The sequence below is a fragment of the Triturus cristatus genome, chromosome 10 (genome assembly GCF_964204655.1).
Source record: "Triturus cristatus chromosome 10, aTriCri1.1, whole genome shotgun sequence".
Taxonomy (NCBI): domain Eukaryota; kingdom Metazoa; phylum Chordata; class Amphibia; order Caudata; family Salamandridae; genus Triturus; species Triturus cristatus.
This window is the reverse complement of record NC_140593.1, coordinates 1,074,602,733-1,074,618,125: the sequence shown is the minus strand read 5'-3', so window position 1 is coordinate 1,074,618,125 and position 15,393 is coordinate 1,074,602,733. Positions and strand designations below refer to the sequence as shown.

General features: G+C 45.3%; 1 protein-coding gene across 1 annotated transcript in view; it reads right to left on the bottom strand.

Annotated features, from left to right (window-relative positions):
* MAD1L1 (mitotic arrest deficient 1 like 1) overlaps window positions 1–15,393 on the bottom strand; it is a 2,477,345-nt gene that overhangs the window by 2,398,366 nt on the left and 63,586 nt on the right. Inside the window, exon 4 of the mRNA XM_085629234.1 lies at window positions 13,977–14,156. Coding sequence (XP_085485360.1) covers window positions 13,977–14,156 — 180 coding nt within the window. The remainder of the gene's footprint in view (window positions 1–13,976; window positions 14,157–15,393) is intronic.

Here is a 15,393-nt window from a genome sequence, read left to right as displayed (position 1 = left end):
AGTCAATGTACTCCAAAGTGTATTAAGTGATTAAATATAAGTACTTGAGTTCAGCTCATTACTAATGCTCAACAAAAGAGCCATCATACTAATTGCTCAGAAACTCATAAGGTGGGGTGTGTGGCTTGGAGGCTGATAATGGTGGCCCTTCTGTATAAGAGCTCAGCACTGCCACAACAACAATCCGCCTTTCTTGGTGCTTTACCCGGAACTCTCAATGCCAGATTGAGTCCGAGGACCTGAAAACTCATCACCTCTCATTGGGCACCCGCAGAGGATGACTTAACTGTGAGGGGCCTGAGATTGATGACAGGGGCATCCAAGTGGCCTATGCAGTGGAGACTGAGCAGCGAGCAACTGGAGGAAGCAGCTGGTGACTGAGAATTGAGGGACAGACGATTCTGGGGACATCTTCCGTTTGGTCCCTCACCCACCTTAATCATTGCCTTACCTTAGGTCTCTCTAAACGGGAAGGAGCCCTGGGACGTGGATTGACATCTCTTGCTGGACCCCGCTGAAATCGACTCAATTACATGGGTCCGCCGCCGCCGATTGAAGGGGATCGCATGGTGGTGGCGGCGGCGGTTGGGCGCAGACTTTTGACTACTGAACACCTCTGGAGACAACTGCGACTTGGCCTCCACCGCTGCTGGGGACTGAGGGGCCACAGAACCCGGGGGGCTACATTGAGTTACATGGACCGGCCGCGATCGCCATCGGGCATGGCAGCTCACGGTTATGGAGGGCCACAGAGACTCGCTGTAAAGAGATGCCGTCGAGGGACAGATCGGGCAGCTCGCAAGGGGGTCCTTGTACATTCGGCACGGGGATTGAGAGTGCCTGAAGATGTGGGCACAGCCCGCACCCAAGAAGAGGTGTTGGGGCCCCCTTGTGACACTGCATTTTGGAAGGTTCCCTCTGGCTCTGATGTGGGGTACCAAGCCACAGGGCACCTGCTGCAGCAAAGGCTAGTGGCTGGGGCAGAGTAGATTGCGGGATCTATTGTGCCAACCCCCCCCCCTTCTTTTTTTCCACCTCTGCGCCCTCTCTTCTTGTATCATCAGCAGTTTCCTGATGTTGGGCCTGTTGGCCCACTGGTAGAGAGAAGTGCAAAGAGGGCCTCTCACAGGGAGAGATCACTGCGTGGAAGTTATTGTGTTGCACCTCTTCTGGCCCATCACTTGCAGATGCTGTTCTTTCCCTCTGTGCTGCGACGACTGAGCTACAGTGGTCCACCTCCCCTAGAATCGGTGGCGGAGCAGAGCCTTGGGGCCTTTATCTGGGGCCCAGTGCCCGCTCTGTGGACCAGGGCGAGGCCTCCTGCCTCTGTGTAGAGCGACACTGGAGGGGCCCTGGGTCGCAGCTATGGCTGGATGATGCCCTTCTGAGACACAAGATGTGGCAGTAAGTGGCGAGTAGCTACAGGGGCTGTGCCGTGGAATGGTGCCCATGTGACGTGAGTAGGCTCCAGGCGAGAGGCGGGGTTGCTCACTTGGGGTTCCCCTCAAGGGGGAGATTACACTGCCTGTACACCGTTATGGAACATGACAAACCCTCAGCTTCTGGGCTCAACAGAAGATTGATAAATATACCAAGCAGATTGTGACATTATAGAAATCCGGTGCCACAGTAGGAAGAAATGTCCGTTCAGAAGGCCACCAGGATATCCAGGACCTCAAAGTAACGATGAAAGGCAAAATGGGAGAGCTGAAAGTTGACTTATCTTTAATTAGGCAGGACTTTTGGAACACAGTCAGCAAAGACAAGGAAGTGGAAGGCAGGGTCTCTGAAACTGAAGACACTGTTAAGTCACAGTAATCCAATCTAGCTTAATTCCGAAAACTAGTCATTCAATTGGAGACGAGAACGGACGATGCTGAGGGAAGATCCCGACACACGAATTTGCACACTGTAGGCATCCCAAAAAGGGAAGAGGGGGCCACTCCAACCACCTTCATCTCGGATTGGCAGAGGAGCTGGGTGCCTACTTCAGAGGTCTCTCCTGGTTTCCTAATCAAGAGGGCGCACAGGGCTCTACTAGCCAAGCCCACTGTGGGTTCAACATCCCACCCTTTCATTGGCCGTATTCTCAACTATGTGGATCGGGACACCGCCCTCCGAACTGCACGCTCCCTTGGCAACCTGTCCCATCAGTCTTCCAAGGTAATTATTTTCCAGGAAAAAACATTGAAGGTCCAGCAGCAACGGACGTCCTTTCAGGAGGTAAAACCAAAGCTGCAGGTCTTGAACATTTGTTATATGCTACTTTTTACTGGCTGAATGAAGGTCATTTATCAAGACAAAACGTTTTTTTCATACCCGAGGTGGCATGGGATTGGCGGAAGAGCGACCAAACATGAGGAACCAGGGAGTGTCTCTTGCAGGAGGGTAGGCGGGAGGGGACACATCAGGGATGGTAAGAGACAGGAAGCCTCCCAAAGATTGAAACACTGCCCAAAATGAGGGAATCGACGCTGGGATAACATAGCAGGTTCACTCGGACCAGATGGCTTGCCGGCAAGGAGGTCGGCTTCAGAAACTGAGATGGATATTGCACATTTGGGGTGCCGCTCGAGCTTGGGACTTTGTTTGTGCCATCGGTATCGCCAGTGCTTGTTTGTGGGCGTGAGGGACTGCGAGGCCTTCCAGCGGAATAACTACCATCACCTGAGGTCTCTTCCCGGACACTCCCCTAGCTCATTGGCTCACCTTTAAAACGACTCGCGGCCCCCGCTTCGCGGGAGCCGCTCGAGCTTGGGACTTTGTTTCTGCCATCGGTATCGCCAGTGCTTGTTTGTGGGCGTGAGGGACTGCGAGGCCTTCCAGCGGAATAACTACCATCACCTGAGGTCTCTTCCCGGACACTCCCCCCCTCTTCCCATTGGCATGCTATAAAGAGTAACCATCATTACGCCCCGCGGAACGCCCGCGGGACGCGCGCCGGGCGAAGCCCGGGCCAAGGGCGGGCCCGTTTAAGCCCGTTAAAGACAGATTAAAACCGGACCGGGCAATCCCCCTAACATTTCCAATTCCATAAACTGTAATTATCTTATTTCCTCCTGCTTGTATTTGGCATTCTGTTGTTTTACCATTTATAGTAACTATGGCAACCACAAGAGGCAGTAGAAGCAAAACAGCAGCGGATTCAAACAGTATAACTGGCCCTTTGGATAACTTTATTGTTAGAGCTAATTCTGTTATCGACCAAGGGATTGCACTCATGGAACGTAGAGTCTCCCAGGAATTGGCACTAGCAAAACGTTCCTCCATGGGTCATTTCGCTTCAGTTAAAACTCCAACTAGACAAATTAATGATTCGGTTCCCATAGACACTCAGGTGGTACGTCAGAGCCTCCCTAACATGGTGGACCTGTCAGTATCAGCTTCCGAACTTATTTCGGTCTTAGAATCAGACAGGTCCTCGACTTCTTCTTATGATCCTTTGATAGAAGTTTCAACTGATATCCAGCGGAGGGGGATTAGTGAGGGAGCCATACCTAAATCTTTAAAAAATGCCAAGAAAAGAAAAGCGAGAAATGTCAAGAAATCGAATAAATTTCAGAAACCGACAGTGCTCGTGGAAAAGGCGACCCATGAGCCATCTCCAAACGTTCAAGAGGGGGGACAAAAACAAATAAAGGTTGCTCGTAGTAACTTTCGGCCAGACATGAATAATGTTATCATGGATACCGAACGTATTACTGTCTCCCCTAGTTTGACTCCAACCATTATGGTTACCGAGGCAGACACTAAAATTTTTGACCATATGAGCAAATTATTTAAATTGTATCTCTCTCCATTAGAGGCTAGATTAAAGAGCGTTGAAAAACATTTATTTGAATTGACTGCTCTTATCAAACCTCTGAGCAAGTCTGGAGTACAAAGAGATGGAGAAAGGAAGCTAATTATTAATAATAATTCAATGGGGGATTTGCGGTTAAATAAAAGTTCACCTTCAAAAGAGCCCATTTTAATAATTGATCCCACCGTACCAGAGACAAATTCACCTATTAATGTTAGTAAATCTATTCAAATTATTAGGCAGAAGGCTACCACACCTAGAAATACTGCTGTGGCCTCTAAGGGAAACCATATAGGGAGTTTATCGCCGCAGAAATTATCTATCGACTTGCCCCCGGAAGTAACCCCTTACCTGGTGATTCTGACCGGGGTACCAGAGCTGAGGGAGGACGCAGAGGAGCCTATAGGCTCTTTGAAAAATAAGGTACAACACTGGCTCAATTCTAGACGGCCACTGCCTCCCAACAGGTCGAGTAAGATCCTAATGGTACGTAGAGTACCATGGGTAGGGCAAGGTAAAAAAACCATCGAAGGGGACTGTATCTTGGTAAATTTTGACAACCCGGTTACGGCCGATTACATCTGCTCATGGGACAACCACTCCTACAACGAAGGTATTGCAGCCAAGCGTTTGTCCTTTTTTTACCCACCTAGAAACTGCCATGAACCAGCCTTCGACCGAAGCAGGGGAATGGTAGGCCCTCAAGATAGAGCAGCAGACAGGTGGGTGCGGGGTTGGCAAATAACCAGAGAAGTACGCCCAACGGATACTTGGAGAGGAATACCGACCGAAAACAGGTTTAGTTGCTTGGAACTGGTCGATTGACTCCCCTTGCCCACTACTTCCGAGGGTTTTTTCAGTGGGGATTCTAGCGAGCCAACTATAAGAGGAAACCACTTACCAAATGAAAACCTAGGGATTATATCCGAGAGGTCAGAATCCGAGGTAGAAGTGAGGTTTACTACTCCACGACCTCCCGCAGAAGAGGCATCTTGTGGAGACCCTCTAGGGCCCACAAATACTGACCCCGAATATGTACTGCCCAGTCAACAATCTCGATCATGCCGACGAAGGGATGCAGGAGCCAAATCCCTACAGTTAGAATTAGGTGGCGGTATCGATAATCACCCTGTTATGAAGCAGACAAGAGACCCCCAATGTAGCAAAATAACTTTGTTATCATGGAACATCGCGGGTCTATCAAATAAGGTAATGGATCCAATTTTCAGAGACCTTATCGATAGATTCGATGTTATTTGTTTGCAAGAATCTTGGGAAAATAAAGAGATCCATATTGAAGGGTACCGTACATATTCCACTCCTGCAGTTCAGTCTAGGAGGGGCAGATCCTCGGGTGGCCTCTGTACATATATTTCTAACATCGTAAACGCGACCATAAAGCTCCTGACTAATGATGGTCATGTTTTTTATCAGATCCTTTCTCTCCTCTTTGGAGGGAAACGACAAATCATCCTAGTAAATTTTTATAATAATATTCCAAAGGAAGATTATAAACGTGTTTTTGAGGATCTAAACAATTTGCTTCATTATGGGACAGATGTGGAGATTAAAGACACATGTATTATATTGTCTGGTGACTTTAACTGTCATCTATGCCCACATAGTAGTACGGGTGCCTGCGGATTGTTAAATTTATCTGGTGAATGTTGCACCCATTTTGAGCACTCCTCGTTAGGCAACCTATTGAACGTTTTAATTCACGATTGGAATCTGGGATTTGTGAATGAGCTTTGCAACCCACAAATTAGTTTTCAACCTACTTTTAATGGCCATGGTTTGCGTTCTACAATAGATTTTATACTAACTACTACTAGCCATTGCTACAACATCCTCACGTTTAAGACCGAGGATATTGCTATGAGTGATCATTTCCCCATTAGTACTACATTTGATGTGGGTATGAGCAATGGAAAAATACCAAATATAGTAGAAAATCTCTATGGGTATTCTATCCAACTGGCGAAAAGAAATGGATACGCAATCAAATGGAAAATGGTTGACCCTGTCAACTTCCTGCATAGTTTAATTACTGATCAATATTCTAATATAATGACTTGCTTGGAAGATTCCCCAGATCCCAATGTGGTTATTAGAGCTTTCCAAAAGATTGCTTTGCAAATATCCAATAATCTGACTGGAACGCTTAGAGAAGGGGGAGGATCAAAACCAGAGGGCTGGTTTAATTCTGAATGCAGTAAAGCTCACGCAAACTTGAAACAATCCCTAAAAAAAACGCCTCGAAATCAATCAGACGTCAGAGAAGCCAGACTAGCATATAAACTTTCATTACGTAAACGAAAAGAAGAGATCAAGGAGAATGCCTGGGCTGCCTTAGTAAAGGCGTCTTGTTTGAGAGATAACACTGCGTTTTGGAAAGCAGTAAACGCTCCCTTTTTCGTGGATAGAAAAGTTGATGTGATAGATCTGGCTATTGAACAATCTGTTTGGGTAGATCACTTTACTGAACTCTATAAGAAGGACGATCTGCCTAGTTCACTAACCACCTATCCAATAATGTCGAACAATAGCTTGTCCACTTCAACGGCCGGCTTTCCTCTGGAGATTTCTTTTTCTGTCACGGAGATGGAGTCAGCTTTATCTGAAAGCTCAAAAGACAAAGCCCCGGGACCGGATAGGATCCCCATAGATCTATTTAAGGATAATATCCCCCTTTGGGCCCCGCTCCTAACCAATTTATTAAACAGCTATAATAAAAAGGGTTTTCCTACGACTTGGCAGGAAGCGATAATTGTCCCAATTTTCAAAAAGGGAGACCGTAACGATCCCAAATGTTACAGACCTATTTCGCTGCTAGATTCGCTGATGAAAGTAGCAGGTAGACTTATCCTAAATAGATTACAAATATGGGCTAATGACAGTAACATTCTTTCTAAATTTCAGTATGGCTTTAAGGAAGGATTAGGCACAGTCGAACAAGGCCTTAATTTAGCTATAATAACTGCAAAATACACTATAGCTAAAAAGGGCAACCTCTTTATGACCTTTGTCGACTTAAGTTCAGCCTTTGACTGCTTAAGCCATGAGGTTTTGTGGGCTACTCTAATTGCTCTTGGCATTGATTTGAACATTTTAAATTTTATTAAAGAGTTGTATCGAGGAGCAGGAGCAATGGTCCGTTTTGGCAAAAAAGGGGAATGCACAAATAAATTTCCTATTATGAAAGGCGTACGCCAGGGTTGCATCCTGGCTCCCTTTCTTTTTTAATTTATACATAAATGGAGTGGCGGACTTCTTACTAAAACAGAAAGTAGATTACCCCCAAATAAATGGCGAGGCTGTCCCTATTTTATTATACGCAGATGATGCGGTTATCATGGCTAGAACCCAATTAGGCCTCCAAAAGGCGTTAACTAGTTTTTCGACTTTTATGTCATCTAGGGGCCTAAAAATCAACATTGGGAAAACCTTTACCATGAGCTGTACATCAATGACTAAAGTTCCTTGCAATACTTTTTTAAATCAGTCTAAGATAGAATTAACACAAACTTTTTCTTATTTAGGGATTTTATTTAATTATAGGGGCACTTGGACACCAGCAGTTAATACTAGGAATTTAGCTTTTGCTCGATCAATTGGTGCTTTGAAACAGTTCGCAAACAAACTGGGAGGTAGACCTGTCCGTATCCTAATGGACATTTATAAGGCAAAATGTGTTTCAATCGCTACTTATGGGGCTGGCATCTGGGGCATTGCAGACTGCCGGGAAATCCAAGTAAGGGAAAATATTTTCCTCTGGTATTTGTTAGCAGTTCCCAAGTCCACTTCCACGTATGTGTGCCATAAGGAACTGGATATAATTTACATATCTGATTTGATCAACATTAGTCCTTTATTGTTATGGTATAAGATATGGACCTCAATAGCTACCACCTTAAATAGAGCTGTTTTATTTGATTGCATTAATCTTGAAAGAGCAAAAAATATTCAGTGGCTATCATATATAAAGGTCTTTTTAACAAACATGGGCCTACTAGATTTTTTTTAATAACCCTACCTCACTATCTATGATTTCGAGAAAGGAATTCAAAGGCCGCTGCCTTGCTTTCTTGGAAAATCAACGGTGGTCTAGAGAAAGGACAAAAAAATCTGTCTCACAACATCAGTTACTCCTGCAGGGCTTTGGATTACAGCTTTATCTATCGCCTGACCAAACTTGTTATGACAGAATGTTATTGGCTCGTTTGAGAACTGACTGTTATTATAGATTAATAACATTCCCTGACATAAACAACTGGTCGTCACATTTAATTAAATGCCCATGTGATGATCTCTCAGAGCAAACAAATATTCATAGTCTCTTGTTTTGTAAATTCTATGCATGGGAGAGGAAGAGACACTTGATTCCTTTATTAAAATTCTGGGGCTTAAGGCAGTGTAGACCAGCTTTTGTAAAACTGCTTATGCTCGAAGATGAAATGACTATTAAGGCTGTATCCAAGTTTTTAAAATATGTAATTAGATGCAGATCTTCTATGTCCTAGTTCCCTTCTATTTTATGTCTAAATAAGAATACTTTATTATGATGCAATTAATTGGACCTATTTGCCAATTCTTTTTAACATGTGATCGTTGTATTTACTGTGCTTTTATGGTTTTAAATATGAAATCGAATAAAGCTATCTTTGACTTTGACTTTGACACAGGGCGCTGCTGCGCCGGACCCCCTGCCAGCCTCCCAGGGCCCCCTTCTAATAAGACAGAGTGGTGGTGTTAGGGGATAGTTGGTAATACATGCCCCAGCTTGATTTCTCTTTTAGGAGCACACCTTAGTTTAGCACACCTTAGTTTAGCCCAGATGGCTTTCATCCCTAGTTGCAGCACAACAGGTACTGAGGGTGGTGGGGGGGGGTAGTTGGCTTGGGGTAGGGGAGATATGTTTGTAGATTTTTTTCTTGCTTTCTGTCTCTCTCTGGCTTCTATCCCCGTTGAGTTAGTTGGTACACGACAGATGCACTTGACCTTAGGACATTGTCACTGATGTGACCATCTCGTGGTCCGAAGACTGACAAGCGGCCGCCCCATCATATGGGGAGGATCGCCATTCTCTTGTGAAACCTCCATGGTCTACTAGATAAAATAAAAAGATGGATGCTCCTGAAAGTGGCACATAAATACAACCCAGACATACTACTCCTTCAAGAAACACACTGAGTAGGTAATAATGTTCCCTTCCTAGGCACGTAAAGGGTTTTCCATGTGCTCCACATAGGGTTCCACTGCTGCTCAAAGGGAGTTGCCATCCTGATACAGAGACTCATCTGTTTCATGGTGGCGAAGATATGGCATAATAAGTTGGGACGCTACATCATAGTAACCAGGACACTGTAGGGATTTCTGTTGTCCCTGGTTTGAGCGTACTTTGCGAGGCCTTAAAAGGCAACACGGAGAGGAGATATTACCAGTTACAATAACAGCCTGAGAGGAATGTCTCAACAAAAGATCCAGGACTTGGAATCCCTCATAAGCGAGCTGGAGCGGCTGTACCTCACCGAGGAGGAAGACTATTTTTAGGGACTCTCTGCACACCCAGACACTCCTGGGACAGGAGCATATGCAGTAGACCCAGGCAGTGTGACTGGCTACGTGCAGCAGGATACACCATTGGGGAGACAAAGCTAGTAAGACCCTTCACTGGCTGTGCACACCCTACACTGCCTGAAGGAAACCCCACATCCTTCATTGACACGGACTAAGGTTTACATATCACGGGCAGTACCAATACAGCACACACCTTTGCCATAGACCATCAACAATTGCATAGGCCTAACCAGGTAGAGAGGCGGCCGGACCTGTAGTGCTTCGTTGCAGACCTCACAGTGACCAAATTAGGATTAGCGAACATGAAAATGTTGGGCGCAGAGGTCACCCCTGAGGAGTTGGGACCTCCGGGCAGCAGGCATATTGGTAATCCCGAAGCTCACTCTGTGAGGAATATCGTCCAATCTCACCGCTAAACACTGAGGTCAAGATCTGAGCTAAATTAGCCCTGGTGCAAAAGGATACGAGGTAGATTGCATGTGACACGCCTGGGGGAGGGTGGGGGGTGTCAGTTCTTGGTGGGTTAATGTTGAACAGCTACTACATGTGCTATCTGAAGCGAACTTTAGGGCTCAGCAAGGAAGTGTACTGTCTTACTACTACGCAGGGGGCTGCCGGGGTTGGGACTCGGGCCAAAGAGGCAATTTTCCTATCCACTTCAGAAACCAACAGACTCCTACGGAAAGAGATTTTGTCTAATTGTAGTTTGTACTCAGAAATCCTTATTGTACGAGTGATTAAAACCTAATAAAATTTGTTTAAAAAAGATCGGAGCTAAAGTACTGGCCAATGGACTGTCCAGGGTGATCGAGAAACTGGTTCACCCAAGACCAGTTGGAGCTTATGCCACGAAGAGCTACTAGGCATAATATTGGAAAAGTCAACAATGCCATTGAAATAAGTGCTAGCTTACCAAGCCCTACTCATGGGTGGCTTCCATAAAGTGTTTGACTCAGTAGACTGTTAACTCACCTACAATGAGATCCCAAATTCATAAGTTACATTAGACTGCTTTACACTCCCCTCAAGCTAGATTATGGATTGGTAGCATTGTCTCTCCTCACGTCCCCATTGGGATGGGCACCCATTGGGGATGCCCACTTTCTCCCCTGCTCTTTGCCCCAGTAAAGGAGTCCCTGACAGGATGGGGGAGGGTAGATGCTTTGCTCCGCAGTTTCCAGTGGTATTCGACAGTGCGCAACAGAATATCACGGTACTCAGATGACGTTCTGCACTTCCTGGATGATCCTTCCATCTCTGGGCCACGAGCTCTGCAAATCTTGAACATTTTTGGGACCTACTCGGGCCTGAGGATTAACACAGCTAAATCATCCATATACCCCATAGACCAGTAGTTCCCAAACTGTGCGCCGCGTCACCCCAGTGCGCCATCAGAACTTGCCTGGGGCGCCGCACAGCTAATGGAGACTTGGGAAAGGTTCTCCCCTACTGTAACTAATCCAATGCTTTTCTTCCATTGGTGATGCTGACTGCCTTGCATTTCAACAACTACAGCTGAGCGTGGCGGCTTTTAAAACCCATCATGTTGGATTTGTTTGCAATGCTATTCTTTAATTTGCATACTACTGTACAGATTCGTTATAAATACAAGCAGTTCAGTTTTTGGAATGTGCATTTGTGGGCCCTGAGCAATCCATGCGGGAATGCTATGTAGAGGAGTTAGAAAGCCGCGCCTGGAAGGGTTTGAACCAGTGCGTGACTCTGGGAATGTTTGACCTAAAACAACATCCTGCCAAAATTACTTCAAAAGTTAAACGGAACTGATTTCTTAGGTAGCACAGATACAGATTCACAGCAAGATACCTACCCTTCAAGAATGAGCCTTTCTATGACAATAATAAAGCAATTTATTTCATATGGTAAAATAGGAAAGGCTGTTTTCTTGATCATGGGCTACTGATTGTGGTAAAATTGGATTTACCATTTCAATGCCTTCAGCGGTTAAACCAAACAAGCAATATGATTGGGAGATGGATATGTATTCTGTTGGGATTCAGCAATGTGTGATGCCAAACTGAGAAAGGAGGCGAAATCGCCAAAGTTTTCTGAACAACCAAAACCGGCCCTGGCAAAGTGCTCGGCCGGCATTCAGGGACCCGGCCTACGCTGTGGGCAGATGGGTTCTGGGTCACAACGGTCCTCCACAGTTGCTATACAGTGGCGACTGGCCGAGCACTATGCCCACTTCGACACAAGTGATATTGACAATATGGAAAGAGGCAACAAAAGTTGCAGGATGGGCTAACCAGCTGACGCTAGAGACCACGCTATGGAGGTGGACAACACTTCCCCAGGTATCGGCCCCTAGCGGATTCGCCAAATGGGGTGCCATCAGCATCACGACAATGGGAAGTGGGGAGGGGGGCAAGAGTCCTCATACACGGGTCCCTTAAGGCTTTCTCAGAGCTGCAGACGGAATACCAAATTCATTGCTCCCAGTTCTTTCATTATCTCCAGCTTCGATACGCCCTTACCCCCGGTTTACCGACAGATACTGAAATCCAAGCCTATTCACCCCTAGAGGTAAAAAGCCTGCTGACTGTAAATAAAATGCATAAGCTGTCAGCGCTCTATCAAGCACTGTTGCAGCAGCAGCCGGAAGCTATGGTGACAATGAGGGAGCCATGGGCTCGAGATCTAGGCCAGATTAAGGACGGGGACTGGAGGAAGGCATCAACAGATCCAAGGGAGACAGTGGTGGCTGCTCAATTACGTCTTATCCAACTTAAAATACTGCACCCCCAATACCTTGCTCAGACACGACTATCCCATATGAGAATGATAAGCTCGGGGAACTGCCTGCGACGCAGCCATTTTATTTTTCTCCAAATTCTTTTTATTGATGACAAGGTTACAGGTTTCAATCATTATACATACATAAACGCTCAGGGATGTAGCTTTCCTTTCACACTTTATCACTGACCAGAAATCATTCATGTTATTTATCGATTCCCCCTTCCCCCGGCCTATGTGTACTTAAGCTAACCCGGGTCCAGTTTCAACCCCAGCTGCGGGGGCTCGTAAATACCTCCCCTGTAGTTGTTCCATTTCTCCCAGATCTGCACCCACTTTTTAGGACATCCTCTGGATATATATATTGTCTTTTCCGTCACCATGCACCAGTCCATGTCTCTTTCCCATTCTGGTACAGACGGTGGTTCCTAGGCCTCCACGATGCAGCAATGTTAATGGAGATCTGGTACACACCTTTCGGAGCCGTCACTTTATCACTCTTCTGAGAGGGAGTGTTGGGGACTCTGGAGTCAGTGTTGAGTTGGATGACCCAAGGGAGCAGAAACTGGTCCTTTTAAATATTATAGAGGATGTGGAGAGTAACCAACGTCAGAAGGTGCTGCTCAGGTTGGGACTACTTGTGGCGAAGCAAGACCTTGCGAGCGCATGGAAGAATGTGAAGGCCCAGTCCTGGGAGGGGTGTGCAAAGGGCATGGATTTCTGTATGGGCTGGGAACACCTGCTATATCAGGCTAGAGGGTGCCCCAGTAAGTGTATAAAAATATGGGAAGGCTGGGAAGAACATCATGGAAGCTTCTTATAACCTTGCTCATCTAGGCCCGGACTCATTGACAATGAGTTACGCTACTTCAAGCCCATGCCGAGTTGAGATTTAATAGTGGTGTACTGATTTCTTAGCCTACTGACTTTGACAAGTGGCACGGTCATAGGGGCTACGGCTCTCTGGTTTCCGGGATATGGACATACTTCTTTGTTCGGAATTGTGGAATGATGATGCCTACTTGCTAGCTTTATTTGCATGTTTTGCACAAGGCTTGGCTTTTGTTCTGTCTCATTTAAACAAAAAAAAGTTATTCAACACAAAAACAAAAAAAAGAAGAGAAATAAAATTCATAAGGTGAACCATGTTGACATGTTTTGAAAAAAAAAAGCTCCAAAGTTGCCTCTCCCTTTCTCTAGTGGCTCTTCCCTTGAACCACTGGCAGAAGGATGTCTCCACATCTGGTGGATACAGGTTATCTTTGTGAATCTAAAATGAACAGAACAATGGTCATGGTTGCATAATTCTAGCTCCATGGGTACCTCCTCACTTATGATATGCAATTATTCAAAGGCTATGCTGTATCTAAGAAGAGAATGCTACCTGCTGTCAAAACCTGGACAAGAGAGTCGGCAGCAGCAACAATGTGTCACACAGGTAAAGAAATAGTACCTTTATCTACAGTGCAGGTGTGTGTTCCTAGATTGTCCCATTCAGCAACGGCCATCAAAGGGCTCTATTGGAACTGTACCATAAGCTACTGGAACGAACACTGTACCAAACACACTGCGTTGCAGTTCAGTAGGGTCGCGGGACGCAGTCAGATATACCTTTAACGTGATGGTCGATAATACGAGAGGGCATTTTACATAAGCCCATTATTCATCGTCTGTTATCAATCCTCCCACATTTTAGTCAAAGTTGGTAAGATTCCCAACAAAATAAGGAACCCTCACAGATACAATATATATTGACAGACCGTTCTTCAACAACAAGATTAAAAATCAGAAAGGCTACTGACTCCTTCGTGACTTCAACCTCTTAAGGCAGAACATTTACCTTGTTCGCTTCAGACAGTTTACTCTCCTTCTCCAGCAGCTTCTTGCTCTGAGCCTCCATGCTCTTCTTGAAAGTCTTATTCATCTCAACTTGTTCTACTAGCTTATTCTTGGCTTCAGTTTCTTTGTCCTGCAGTTGCTTTATACGATTGAGCAGATCCTGGTTACGATCTGCCTCTCGCTGAAAAAAGAAAAGCAGAGCACTAACTGAAGGAGGCAGCTAAAGACATCTGCTAGACATCTCATTCTTGCAAAGGACTAGGAAGTGTCTTTTGTACAAACCTTGGTGTCCAGGTCTTCAGATGCAGTTCAAATCATTGAATACATTTCATCAAAGGGACTGCAGAGATTTTCCCGCTTTTAAAAATAGCAGAACACATTTTTCTAGAGCAAGAGACCAGATTCTATTATGGTCGGTAGGGAATTGGACATGATGTCTCATCTCGATATTGCTTACGATTTTCCCTCTGAATTTGTTGAGATGTTGACTAAAATTAATATAATTGTGTTATATAAAAAAAAAAGTAGTTTATTACATTTAGTGTAAATTTTGATGTTGACATGGAGATTGGTGGGGGGAGATTTAAACCCACTACCCACTCTTACACAGTAGGGCAATCAGGTGGTTATATCTATAAAAAGATAGTCCCATAACTCAAGCCAAAATCTCTTTTGGGGGAAGGCGGGGTTAGCCCCAGAGTAACAAAAAAAAAAACAACAAACATTTACAGAATCAGAGGGTTGTGTAGAGGGAGTGACTCCAATTCATGGGACCGCAATGCATGCAATAGAATCTAGCAACACAAGGGTGGCAAAGTTAGCTAAAGAATGATGATGGATTCAACCCAGATCTGTGACTGGGGGGTGAGTGTCTGAAAAGTTTCAGCACTCTGTCCATCATCTCCTTGTGTTTGCGTTGCAAAAGAATCTAGAAATAAATATGAGTTAGCAGCACCATGAGCTTTGCAGGACTTTGGACTGAGGTGGTAAGTGGAGTTAGGCTAAATGATCCTAAGACACTCCTCTCCTCAAATAGTGTGAGCAACAGAGATCAGGAGGCCTTGATGAAAGAAGTAATTGGTTTTAAACTGCTAGTTAAGGCTGTGTAGCGGAGTATTTGAGAATTGTAGTAATTGCTCTTAGTGGAGACCATTTGTGCTGCATCATTCTTCGATATAAAGGTAATGACACCCACCCAACCCCCACCCAGCACATATTACCAAGTCAAGTTAACCAGAGCAACCTCGAAACAGGCTTGGGGGTCTGACGGCTCCTAGTAAGCTCCAAACTTTTCAATCAAATTTGAAGAAAATAAGACACTCCTGTTGCATCCCATAGCAGTGGGCAAAATATGATTTTATGCCCCCACTTTCCTCCTAGCAGGCATTTCGCTGACTGCACTGTACAGACTAAAACTA